Genomic DNA, 14,063 nt, shown 5'->3' with positions numbered 1-14,063 from the left:
GGGTTACCGGGAGGATCAAGAATGTGCTTTATTTATGTGCCCAGGGTTGCGTGGGCACATAACAGGTAAATAATTAGGTCAGCGATTATCTGCCACGATGATTTTAAAGTGTTCCGCTCTGAAGGCAGCCAAGAGCCGCTGGATTCCTCACTACCGGGTGGATCTCTGGCAGCCTGCTAGTCCCACGGGTTGTCTGGGGTAAGGATCCTTGAAGGATCCCCTCGTTGCAGGCGAAACCGTAAACGAAGGACTCGTGGAAATCCCCATGAGTGACTAGAGTGTGCTCTGGCATGCTGGCGTTTCCCTCCCTTGCTTCCTTGAAGACGGCAGTTGGTTCCAGAGCTCCAGCTACCACTTAGAAACACACCCGGACACTTCCGAGACGTCTACAGCACGACCGGGATGAGTCACAGGTTTACATCTTCGGCTCTGTGCTTCCTCCACGCTCCTGGGCTGCTGCACGGATTTAGATGTCTGCGTCTAAACTTCACATGTTTACAGCCAAACTCATGACCTCCCCAAATCGGCTCATCTTCTTCAGCTCCTCTGGTGATGGAACCACTGTTCTCCTGCTCACTAACCCTTGCAGTCACCCTTGACCACATCCTGGTGACTCCTCCTTCACGATACATTGCATCTAAATGTCCCTCTCCATTCTACTGTTACCGCCCTGAGGTCACCTACTCCTCGCTTGCACGGCATCAGAGCGAGAGTAGAAATTCTCCCACATACACTCTACTCTTCCATACATGCCCACACTAACCTTTCTAATCCTGTTTCGACATCACAGCTCAACTGCAAAAAAACTATATCACTTCTCATGGTGGCAGCTTCCAATAACTTTGAGCATCAGTCCACACCAGGAACACTGTGTCCAAAAATGATGTTTCCACCCTTGAGGCCTCATAGTTTAATGCAGGGGATGCAAGTCCCAGATTCTCTCCTGCTGTGGAAGGTCTCTGGCTACCAAACTCCCTCTCTGGTTCACAACTCTACAAGTTCATGTAAGGGCTCTTCCTTAAGTCATGTAGGTTCACACTCTCCTAAACTCTGAACTTTTGTTCCTGACATGCCCACCCTCCTGTACCCGACCCAGACATCCTCCCCACCTCATCCTCCTCACCCAAATCCTACCTATCCCTCCAGACCCAGCTGACAGCCCACCTGCTTCTCTAGCCTGCCAGTGCTGTGGGGTTCTCGGGCATATGGCATCTTGTCATCTAAAACACAGGACTACACTAGTGTTTAATTTTTTGCATGTTCATGCATTGCCTGCCCAGTCATTTATAGGATCCTAGAAGGTCAAGTTCTTCTCGGTTAGGTGCATGTCAGTCTTATACTTCCTTGGCAGCTTCGTAGTGCCTATTACAGAACTTTGTACTTAAACTGTCAATGAGAATTCACTAAGTGTGCTGATTTGAGAAAGGTTTTAGAATACCTAATGATGTACGTTGTTTCCATGATAATGAGTTCTAACAACATCATTAATATAACTGTAAACAGTTGCTACATGCACTTCTCAACCAAAGCCCCAATCACTTTCCAGGTTGTTAACAGATAACTTACCTACCACCTACGGCAAAATCGGAGATTGCATAATAGTAAGACTTGAGAACTTTGGGGTCATTAAACACTTCATCTCCAAAAGTGTTCAGGCGATTGAGAGTCACCCTGATGTCAGTGGCTGTTACCCATTCCTGGGAGGAAACAAAAACAAAAACAGAAAAAACAGGTGATGGGGCTGAAGACAAGAGGCATGAATGCGACAATGGTTTCTAAATAGTTAATGTGGCATTTAACTCATGTCCTCTTCTAATATCACACCTATTGTAATCTTCAACGGTTCCTTTAATTTCTCAATATTTTTTTCTTTCTTGACTCTTCCTTTTTTTGATCTTTGTTGTTACTTTACCACTCCGAGCCCCCCAATGCAGGAATAAAACCAGACTCTTCAAAGGCTGTTGTGAGGCTTAAATGAAATATACTTAGCCCTGGCTGGCATAGCTCAGTGGATTGAGCGCGGGCTGTGAACCAAAGTGTCACAGGTTCGATTCCCAGCCAGGGTACATGCCTGGGTTACAGGCCGTGACCCCCAGCAACCGCACATTGATGTTTCTCTCTCTCCATCTCCCTCCCTTCCCTCTCTAAAAAACAAAAATAATAATAATAAAATAAATAAAATCTTTTAAAAAAAAGAAGGAAATAAATATACCTCTAAAAGCCTGGCATACACCAGCTGCTTGATACACGTGCCCTTTCTCCCCAGCCTGTATCCACACCCCAGACCCAGTCAGAGATGCAAGCACAGAGCTTGGGTGATGCCGCATTCATATAAGACATACTGGTTGTTGTCCCCTCCGGCCCATTTGGTACCATCTCTCCAAACCCAATCCACTAGGACAGGTCTGGGAGAGACATCACAGATCTGGGAGAGACATCACGGTGGCCTGGACCAATCAGGGTCGGTCTTGTCTTGGTCCTCCCCACAACGCCACTTCTCTGTGGGCCGTCCCTGGCCACCCTATCTAAAATCGTTAACACTCCCCAAGCTCCCTATTTCCCTTCCCTATTTTATTCCTATCATCCACTTCTGCCACCATCACCGGCAAATTGTAAGCCCCACACAAGCAGGGAGTTTTTGTTCTGTTCATTGCAGCTTCTCTAGAATAGGAGGTGCCCAAATAACATTTGCTGAGCAAATGAATGAATCTGAAGAAACCACAACTGAGCGACTTGTTAGATGGACCACAATGGCCAAGAATGAGAATGGGGGCTGTAGTTTACCCCGAGGTTTTAGGAGAGCAAAGCCCTTATAATAAATGCCCTTTCACTGAGCCAATGTTAGTCAGATATTTACATCTGTGGTAGGCTGTTATGATAATGATGCCAAGCAATCATGACTGCCAGTGCCCACACCCTGTGTGGCCCCGTTCCACGCCGACGCTGGGCCTGGGCGTGCGATTGCTTTAGCTGAGGGGACATCAGCAAATGTGACACCAGCAGAGGCTTGATAAGCACTTGTGCACTGGGACCTGTCCTCTTGGAATAGTCCCACCGTCCCATGCGGAAGTCTGGTCCAGCCTTCTAGACCACGTAACAGACAGGGATTGAGAAGCCCAGCTCCGAGCTCACCTGCCAGGGAGCGAGCCCAGGGCTGCACAGAGTGAGCTGAGAAACAATAACGTGTGGCTGTTGAAGCCCTTAAGTTTGGAGTGGTGTGTGACGTACAACCACCCAAAGACACCACTTCCACTTCTGTCCCCTCCTGGGAACGGATCTGAGAATCACCTCTGGAGGCGTAACAAGCTAGTGCAGAGCTGCGGGCGTCTGTGCTCTGCGGAGGCTCCATGTGCGACAGGAGGCAGGCCCCCGACTAGGAGCCACCGCTCAACCTGCGCCAAACACCCGGCAGACAGGACAACACGGAGAGCTCAGAGAGGCTCTTCCCCACGAGGCCTCCGAATACAATCAGAGAGGAGAAGAGAGGATGACTTCGCTGCACCCAAACTTGGAACTCCGACACCAACTCCCACTCGTGGCCACAAGGTTAGGAACCTTTGAGTCGTCTCTGCGTTTCATGCCTATCGTGTCTTCTGCAGCCTTCACCTTTATCCCAGCGCTCCCGAACAAAAGCTTCTCAGGGCCGAGTCTCGGCCTTCTTTCTTGTCTTTCTCAGTGGGACCCTTCCCCAGAGCAGACTCTGGAGTAAGACTCCCTGGGTTCTGAATCCCAGCTTGGCCACTCACAGCTGCCTGCTTTGGGGCAGGTTATCTTATCCTTTCTGGGTTCTCTGACTGCTCATCTGTGACATGGAGATGATAAAAGCGTCTACCTTACAGAGTTGTCGTGAGAGTTAATTTATCTAGTATATTGCCCGGACTGGTGTGGTTCAGTGCGTTGGGCTTCATCCTACAAAGCAAAAGTTCATCAGTTTGATTCCCGATCAGGGTTCATGCCTAGGTTGTGGGTTCAGTCCCCAGTCAGGGTGCATTCAAGAAGCAACCAATTGATGTTTCTCTCTCACATCGATGTTTCTCTCCCTTTTTCCCACCCTTCCCTTCTCTCTAAAAATTAATAAATAAAATCTTTTAAAAAAATACCTAATACATCTAAGGGGCTTAGAACAATGCTTGTAGCACTATGACACATTACGGTTAAGTGCTGTAATAAATGCTAATTACGGTATTACTCTAAATCAATGCGTGCTCAGTAATACATGGAGTGAAACCAGGAGAGGTCTCCTCCCCCGGATGGGAGACCACAGCTTCCAGCAGGCAGCCCAGGGGCTGAGCAGGAGAGGACACTTGGCCTCTCTCCTCACTGTCAGACCACCTGACAGGCACAGCAGGTAACCCCACTGGCAACTGGATCTCGGAGCCAGAGCTCTGCCGTCCAGAGCCACATCATTAACGTCTCTGCCTAACGACACCCACGGACCAAACCCGCTGCAGGGGCGCACAGCATTTCTACCACATTAAGTAAGCCTCGCGAGTTCCTGTGGAGTAAGAGCAGCAGACATCAGAATTCCCACCGCTGGGGAAACAGCTTCAAGACAGGCTGACAAGGCACAGAGTTCACAAAGCTGCCGGAAAACCAGTCACAGCATTACGCCACTGCTTCTTCCCACTGCCTACGCTGCTGCCTCTCCAGGAGGGCACAACACAGTGGGCTCTGTGGGAAGAAGCGAAGCTAGCCAACGTTTGCGGGATCAACTTAAAGAGTCGGGAAATAAACACCTCTTATTTCCTGAAAGACCACTGCAAACATATTCATTGCTTGCTATAACCTCAGAGCTCACCAAAATCAAGATTTATAATCTCCCAGACAGCAGCTTACAGAAATACAATGGAAGAGAAGAACTGGACTCACAGAGAAATATATTCTCATCTTTGGCCACTGTCCAAGACCACACAACCAAATCAGAAAAAGAGTCTTGAGCATCCCAAGTCCCAGAGAGAAAGAATGAGAAGACACAAAAGCATGAAGCCCCTCCCCCAAATGGGGGGTTCCCTACTGCGAAATCACAACAGCTTTTCACAAAATGTACATGGCGTTTGCAAACCCACAGCCAGTATTTCTCATCTCAGTCGATGAATACAGGATGCCCCCATTTAGGGGTTAGTTTTGGCCACACGACAGGAGTGTCTCCAATTCTGGCTTAATGTGCTGCGTACAGTATGAGGCTCACCAGTCCCTCCATGATCAAACAGCCAGAACAAAAAAAAATTCACAGAAACCTAAGCAATACAGAAAGACTCCACATATGTACACAGAATTTGAGGAAAAAGAAATCTTCACTCTGTCTATTGCTAAGTAGGGATCAGTTTCGACGACAAGGCTTGAGCGCTGCACCGGGGTACCTGAATTTTCATCCTGTCACAACCTCCAGTGCCTTCAGGAGATGAGTTTTCAGGACTGACAACGGTGCCAGAAAAACCCAGTCAGAATTCCCTTGCACAATAACAAGGGAGGTGGCGTGCTTAACTGTCCTGCTCCCGTGGTTTCCTCTTGCTAATAAAATATTGGGGTGGCCAAAAAGTTCGTTTGGTTACTTCCATAAGATGGCTCCAGTAGCGCTTAGCTGTCTTTAACTTCATCCGAAACAATTTTGTCAGATTGTATTGTGACAGCTGTCATATCAGCGTGCATTTAAAAAGGACTTACCAAAATTGGTGAATTGTTGTACAGCCATTTTAATAGTGAAGGTGGAAGAAAATACGCAACATTTTTGGCATATTATGCTTAGTTCAAGAAGGAGAAAAACACAACTGAAATGCAAGAAAAGGATTTGTGCAGTGTATCAGAAGGTGCTGCGACTGATCAAACGTGTCAAAAGTGGTTTGTTGGAGATTTCTCGCTGGACGATGCTCCATAGATGGGAGACCAGCTGAAGCTGACAGCGATCAAATCCAGACACTAATTGAGAACAATCAATATTATACTGTGCAGAGATGGCTAACATACTCAAAATATCCAAATCAATAGTTATCGGTGAAAATGAAAAATGTGTTCTTTTATTTTATAGAAAAAAATCATATGTACTTTTTGGGCAACCCAGTATTTTTTTTTTTTATCCAATCAAAGAAGAGGGAAGAAAGGATGCAAGAAAACTGGGCAGATTAGTTCAAATACCCTTTTCAAAAGGTCAGAAGCAAACTGTTTCCACTTCAAGTACAAACATGAAAGCTGAAACTGTCCAACTTTAAAAAAAAAACTGTTAAGTTTATACAGCCCAGGACATACTTGCAAGTGCATGCGAACGTAAGAACAAACAACGAACTTCGCTGCGGGAACAAAACTGCTTTCCTTCACTTAGAGAGAGTGCACAGGAAGGCAAAATAAAGTCCAGCTGTTGGTCTTACTGGGGTAGATTCTACTTGTACCCCGACCTTAGAGGTGGGGCCACAGGTCCCCATTATCCCAGTCTTGCCCATCCTGTGCATGGAAGAGCCAGCCCGCTCCAAAGCCAACCCCTGGACACCTGCCTACCTGCAGCACGGGGCTGTTGTCGAAGTTGTAGGCGCTAGGTCTCCCTTCCAGCGTGGAGAAGGCCACGTTGCCCCCGGTGAGAGGGGAAATGTCACTGAACTCGTCTGTGCACAAGGCCTGCTGCTCATCCTCCCCAGTCCTGATGAAGCCGCGGTTGGCCTTGAAGTAGGTATTCTGGCAGGAGCCGCTGTAGTACTGGTAGGGGACCCAGGGCCCGTCTTCCCGCGTGCGCTTGTAAATGGCGAAGCTCTCCGGCCGGCTGGTGTGGAACTTGAGGCGCACGTATGTGATATCAAAAGCTTTTCCTGCGGGGCAAGCACATCCAAGTTCTCACGTCAGGTGTGAAGCCAAGAAATTCCCCCTCTTCCTAGTGTGGTCTGGTTCTTGACAGAGAGAGAGTGTACAAACCACCCTGTGCACATCAGGCTGAGAAGGTTCCAGAACACACAGCACACTGGCTGTGCCCCACCGGCTATTCTAAACCTGGAAGAGTGCACGCCTCCCCACAGAAATGACAAGTTCTAGTTCAGTTCTAAGTTAGCTCATAAACGCCTCCTTTTGACGTAGGTTGTTTGCCGTGAAAATTGTAGCGTGTATTAATACTGTATTTACACTATTAAAAATAAAACTGAATTAAAAAAGTGCATTTATTCTTAATGCTGGTACCTCAGCAAAAGCTTATTAAAAGACAGAAAACATTTTTTGACATTCTAAATGGGTATTCTGGGTACTTTCAAAAAAAATTTTAAAACGTATTCCTTATTCACTGCAATACCGCTTCTCGATGCAGGCAGAGCGTCAGGAGCACTGTGATGCCTGGGTCCTGCCAGGCTGAGACAGAGCAATCCGAGACAGGGCAGGACACTGCCTGGGGCATGGGGTGAGGAGTAGAGTAGCAAGGAAGGAAAAGGTTCTCCCAGTGGCGGAACGAAGGCTGGGAAACAGAAAGAAAAAAGGGGAACAGTGGCCTCCAGAAGCTGTGTTTCGACACGTTCCAAAGAGGACAAGTGAGCGGTGAGCTCTGGTCGGGAAGGGCGGCAGAGGGAGGAGGCCGTGGCCAGCCGACCCTCCGGGAGCACAGTCGTGGGGCACCAGGTCGGCGGCTCACGGCAGCTGCCAGAGCGCGGTCCGACGGGGCGCCGGGGCTGCCTGCCTGCCTGCCTGCCAGCCAGCCAGTGCGCCTTCAGGTGGGTAAAAGGGGTGACGCGCAACTGTCTTCCATCCGCACTCATCCATATGCTGGGTCTTTCTATCTCGGACACTGTCTTGTCTTCGCTACTTCTGTGCCAGAGTGAAGCTCACGAGCTGGCCAGCAAGTATTTGTTGGGCACGACGACAAGCTCAGTCCCCTGCTACACTTTTGGGGACGGGTGTGTTAGACATCAGAGGGGGTCCTTGTACTCTCCCAGTGAATGAGCTGCACGAGAAGACCCATCCGAACCCCCCCCCACATGGCCCATAGGAGAGGAGCTCCTGCACCCTGAAGTGCTAAGGACAGGCTTCCGCCCTGCGCTCACTTCCTTGCGCCCACTCATCCCCAGGGGGCGATGCTCGTGGATGGCCTGGCCTGGAAACGGCTCAGCTCTCTCTCCAGCCGCCTGTCTGAGTCCGTCTTCCCTCCTGCACTCCTCAGTGCGAGATGGCACCTCTGCCTCCGTGCAGGGAGGGCCTGCTGCTGTCCCAGTACAGATCTGGGACTCAGTGTATGAGTTCAGTGGGGGCAAGGAGCTGGCGGGGGAGGAGAGGCACAGGGTAAGGAGCTGGAAGTCCATGTAAGCTGGGTGTCTAGGATCTGTTCTTCAATCCAGCCGATTTACAATAAAACTGCTGTGATGAGCCATATCTGACTGTCAACTGGTCCTGATCTTAAAAGAGAGCCTTAATTAACTGTCCCTCGCATACATGAAACACACAAAGGCATGTGGCATGATGGGAAGAACACAGCACTGGGCATTGTAAGACCTGAGTTCAGGTCCTGCACCCCTCAGTGACTAGCTGTGTGATTTCTGCTCTCCTATTTCCCCTCTGTAGAAATGAGGATGCTATTCCCTGAGCCACCTACTTCAAACAGTAGTGACGAGGTCAAACTAAGATCTTATATGTATTTGATTAACTGAAAAACTCTACACAAATACGAGGTGTTATTATAATAGAGGTTAGAAGAAAACCCCTGACCTGGGATCCTGGATATGGCATGTGTAAGGGCCTGGCTGTCCCGGGGACGACCGGGCACAGTGCCAGAGGTGTTAGTCCAGCCTAGATCTTCTACCTGGGAGGCAGTACGACATGTCACCCAGACACAGGCCATGGAAATAGAGTTTACAACTCTCCTGTTAAAAGAACACAAATTTCACCTATTTCTTTACTATGCAAAAAATGTCAAGTCACCTTTGAAGGAGAGTGAGGTTACAATACAGTATCTAGGACATTCCAGAGACTTATCTAAGGCATTCCAGAAGGGCAAAACAACCTAACATTTCTCAGGAGCAGGTGGTGGCTTGGGATGTCCAAAGGCGTATTCACTCATCTCTAGATTACAGATTATTCTCACTTTTCTACTCTCTCCGTCTACATTTCCGACATCTGTTTAGCAACCCAACCTGCAGGAGCCTGGGTCAAAAGAGAGAAGGTAAAATGGATCAAGGTGTCTTGGGTTCCACACCAACATCTGTAGCACAAAGCCACACCCTGAAAGAAATGGACAGCAGTGGTCACTCTCACTGCTGGCACCTCCGATGAAGCAACTTGGCTAGCATTGAACTTGGAAGCAGCCCAGCTCGCTGGTGCTGGCCTTTCCTCCCCAAGCCTGCTTTTCAGAGCTGCCTTTCTCACCCTAACCTGTAGCCACAGTTGGAGGAGGAAAAGCCACTGTGGCAATCTGTGCACTCGCCACACACACAGCACGAGGCAGCCACGTGCGCTGCCCGCTGAGTTGCAGGCGGGCGGGCGGTGGCCACAGACCACTGCGATTCCATGTGACGGGTGCTATGACGGGGAAGTGCATCATGTTCTGGGAGCATGGAGGAAAGTCGTAATCCAGATTTGTGAGGTTAAGCAGCGTTTTTTTGGAGGATGTGACATCTAAATCCAAGACGTGAGGAATGCAGAGGAGCCAGCTGGGGATCAGTTGTCCAGGCAGACGCAATTGGCACGTGTGAAAGCCCAGAGGGCACAGGAGTGGTCACTGCAGGAATCACAGTTTGGGGCGGGGAGGGGGGTATGGCTAGAACTGGAGAGAGCAGCTGGAGGTGAGCTAAGCAGGAGGTAGAACCGGCCAGGCTGGAACCCGTGCTAAAGAGCAACCTCGATTTAAGAACAATGGCAAGCCACTGTGGGATTTATGTCAGGAACTACATGATCTGGTTTGATTTTTAGAAAGATCACTCTGGCCACTGCGTAGGGCCTAGGATGGAAGGGACAGGACTTAGGGTCAGGTGAACCATTGCTAAGATGTGGCAGTGATCCTGGAGAGATGACAGTGACTGAATTGGGAGTAGGGACAGCGAGAATGGAAAGAAATGAATGGGTATGAGTGAGATGCAAGCAGCAGACATCAACAGTAACCTGGTAACTGATGGAGGGTGATGGCGAGCAGGGGCCGCGTCTGAAAGCCTCCTCTGCTTTGACCCCGTTGACATTGTGTTGCGTGGTCAAATCTCCTCTTACTCACTCCATACAGTGGGAGGATTAAAAATAGCACTTAGTTTTCTAATTTACAAACAACTAAATGGAGAGTAGTAACAACACCCACGGAAACAGAGAAGAGAGGAGGTTAAGCAGGACTGGAGGCAGGGGCAGAGGGCAGGATGGGGAGATGAGGTCGATTTTGGATACCCTGGTTTTGAGGGGTCTACGGGTCACCCAGACAAGAGGAGACACCTAGCAGGGAGTTGGATGTGAGGGGTCTGGAGGTTCGAGAGAGACGTCTGAGCGAGATGAATAGGTGTAGGATTCATTAGTATGTAGATACATAATGAAGACTTGGGCTGGCCAAGACCATTGAGGCAAGTGTGTTAAGTGAGAAGACTTTTGAGATTACGTGGAGGAGCATCACCAGTGGAAGCGCAGAGGGAAGGGGAGACACAGAGGAGACTGCGGACATTAGAGGGAGAAGAGCAAGTGAAAGGGGATAAATATCACAGAAGCCAAGAGGACACTTTTAAAGAGGACATAATGGTGCTACAACCTGCTGAGAGAGTCAAGTAAGGTGACTAAGAAGCACCCACTGTCTTCAAGCCACGAAGGTCACTGCTGCACTTGGTGGGGAGCAGTCCCACAGGCGGGGACGAGATGGGTGAAATGGAGCACGAACGGTAGAAAACAGGGGGAAAGGGGACACAGTGAGTGTGGTCAACCTGTGATGACATCCGGCTAAAGGGAAGGGGAAGGAGAGCGAGGAGAGGAGGGCAGTAGCTGGAAGTGCAGGCTCAAGAGAAGATGTTTCTCTTTCTTTCTGGGACTCTTAGATGGGAGCTAAGAGACCGCACTGCCTGCTGCTGAGCTGAGTCCGCAGGGAGGGAAAGACGGCCTGTGGGGCCGGGGCCGGGACACAGGACTGGGCCTGAGGGCCCCACACAGGCTGCCTCCAGGCAAGAGGCAACTCGCCCCTCGTTTCTCAGCCGGGTGCCAATGCCAGCGACCCTGCAGGCTTAAGGGATGGGAGTTCAAAGGATCCTACCCGATGATCTTTTATTTCTATGCGGTGAAAATCAAGGGCGTCTGCTCAGGGGCTGGCATGCTGGGCAGGGCATATTTGAAGGGAGTGTAGAAAGCTCCTGGAAGCCACTGGACAGACCAGCAAAGGAAGGCGACTAGAGACAAAGAAGGCTCGTCGGGCAGAGACGAGACGGCAGAAGAGGGCGGGAGGTCATGACTTCATATGGACACCTTTGCGCAGGTGTGATCATCCACAGCTGCACTTGGTACCCCCTTTACGGGTCCAATGGAGGGACAAAATAAGGGGACTGTAGTTCCTTCAGGAAACTTGGAATCGACTCTGAATAAATATGGAAGCAAACACAGAAAACAAAGTGGAAGAGTCAAGGCTTAGTTCTCTGTGCCACCCAGAATTACCTGCAACCACGGATAACGAAGAACTGGAAAGCCAGGGGCTACTTTTTATTCCATTAAACAGAGCTTGCCTGTGCCCCCTCACCACACCGCCCTTCCTGGCTCTTTGTCCGTCCTCCTCATTTCACACTGGACAAAGCACGAAGATCTGGTTAAACATGGCAGATGAGTGGGAAACAGGCCCAGGTCTCATGATTTCCCGTCACTGACAGCTACCGTACTACCTGCACAGTGACAGATTGTCAAAGCAGACAGGTAGAGAGGCCATGCAAACAATGAAGAAAATCGGTAAGTACACGTCTGGAAAGAATTCCAGCAACGGCACAACTAGGACCCCTTGCACCCCTCCCCTCACATGCACGTGCACGGAGACTAACCTCGGACACACACACTCCCGAGAAAATATTTAGCTTCCGAATATTCCACTGCCTTCCCCCTCCCCCTGCCACATTCCTCCCATAAACAAAAAGCCTCAAGTGCAGATGTTTAGAAGGAAGCACACAAAATTAACTAATACTTCCTGCTCTGAATTCATGCTGGTGAGGGAGCGAGAGCAGGGGAGGGGGCCGCCAGAACAACGAGAATCAGCCTTTGTTCCCCCGGGGCCAAGCCAAAGAATTCCGCTTAAGCCTCCCACGTGGTGAAGTATTTCTAATTGCTGAGTAGGGGAGAAACCCTTCCTGTCTCGGAGCGGGATTCAAGGACTGACTTCTGGGGAACATAAATGGTTCTCTGTTGTGTGTAGCTCAGGAGAATTCCATGAGTTTCTTGTAAAAGAGCCTTCTTCACAATGAAGTAATGAACGACAGCGGCCATCCAGAATTTTACAAAACTTCAAAATGCCCCACAGGGGCCTCAATTAGATAAAGAATGGTTTCATTCTGAAGTCTCAAGCGAGGAGTCACTGATTCACTATTGCTCCTCAGAGCAAACTCCTTAGAATCATAAAACGACCACTTTCCTTGCAGTCAGATGTGATCTTCGGAATCTAAAAACTTTAATAAGGCTGTAGTACACGGAGTCCACTGGAGATGACAGATGTCTAGCCTGCTAAATGGGATCCCCCAAACAATTAACACACACAGTAGTCACCAACAGCAACCACTTGAAAATGTTTTCCATTCTGTGAGTGGAACCGCGGGCTGATTAAGAGTTCCCAGGACGACGCGCACAGCTGCGTTCCAGCTGCTGTCGCTTCACCTCGGCGGACGGACTGTCCAAACGCAGCCCCGCCAATCAAGATGACCAAGGGCCAAGTTAATGCCGAGTGTGGGATCCTTAAGTAGACGCAGACGGGCGGGCAGGGAGAGAATGGCCGAGCGCTCGCAGAGATCTGGGCACGGGGAGTCATCCCAGCTGCCAGAAAACGCAGTCCTGCTTGCCCGTTACAAGGCTGGTGATGACTGCCTAAACCTCATCTTCAGAATCGCTTGCTTTTGAAAAGTTCCTCTCCCGGTCCTTCCCCTTGTGCGTCTCCGTGCCCCTTTATCGCGGCCTCTCTGCCCATCAGCCAAGGGCCGGCCGTACGAGGGCACGATCCCATGGGAAATCTGTCTGAATCGGCACAACTTACGAATGAGGATAAGTAGCCTTTATAGTTCGGTATCAAACAGTCATTTTTAATTAAATGTATTAAAACAAATGCAGTGGCATTTACGATTTGAGAAAGCATCCAACGAGCAAACCAAAGGCCTCCACGGTTAGCATTTCCCGAGCCCCTGCAGTAATAAGCACTTCCTGTCACACCTGCCCCGGTCGGGACAGAAAGACGCGCTGAGGTGAGCAGTGCTGGAGCATGGAGCGCGTCAATCCCAAGCCGCCACCTGAGACAGAGCAGAGCGGATAGAGAAGGAGCAGTAAAGAGAACCATTTGAATGCTGTTTAAACCACAGACTATGAGAGTAATGGTATGGGGATGACAAAGGAGATAAGGGGAAAACAAAAGTCTTGAAATACATTGGCATGATTTGGGGAAAATAAACCCGTAACCTCTTAGGGAAACCAGATGCTTCCATAAAACACCAAATTTAAAGTTAAGCCCAGGAAGACACTTCGACCCTCCTCTCTCAAAACGCCCAGCTGGTGCTATCGCTGGGGAAGGACAGGGCAGTAACCTAGTGTAGCATGATACAAACCTAAAAACCATAAAATCTTTCCACTTACATCACCCAACTGCAGCATCCAGAAATGCCACATACTGTTCAGCAAACTGGAGGGTCAAAATCGATTTGGGTTAACACACCACTTCAATATAAGGCCATCAGACTGCTTATGTGAACAGAGTGGGTTCTTAACTGAATGCCAGAACATCAAACACTCTTGAAGAATGACTTCAAATAGGTGGATATACTGCTACAGGCTACAGATATCTTCCACTATCAAAACATAAAATAAATTTATCCTTGTTGGTAGACCTCTGTCATTCTATTCGAAACCTTCACCAGAAGAGACAAGTGAAATGCCAAGCCAAGAACAGAGCACACACCTTCTTAGCCCAGACCTCA

At 49.3% G+C, this 14,063-nt stretch overlaps 1 protein-coding gene across 1 annotated transcript in view; it reads right to left on the bottom strand.

Annotated features, from left to right (window-relative positions):
- LAMC1 (laminin subunit gamma 1) overlaps positions 1-14,063 on the bottom strand; it is a 108,893-nt gene that overhangs the window by 33,565 nt on the left and 61,265 nt on the right. Inside the window, exons 2-3 of the mRNA XM_045838421.1 lie at positions 6,490-6,794; positions 1,567-1,697 (exon numbers count right to left, since the gene is read on the bottom strand). Of these exons, the coding sequence (XP_045694377.1) occupies positions 1,567-1,697; positions 6,490-6,794 (436 nt within the window). The remainder of the gene's footprint in view (positions 1-1,566; positions 1,698-6,489; positions 6,795-14,063) is intronic.

Source organism: Phyllostomus hastatus, unplaced genomic scaffold, assembly GCF_019186645.2.
Source record: "Phyllostomus hastatus isolate PE091 unplaced genomic scaffold, TTU_PhHast_1.1 phas_contig_283, whole genome shotgun sequence".
NCBI classification, from domain to species: domain Eukaryota; kingdom Metazoa; phylum Chordata; class Mammalia; order Chiroptera; family Phyllostomidae; genus Phyllostomus; species Phyllostomus hastatus.
This window is presented reverse-complemented; position numbering and strand designations above follow the sequence as displayed.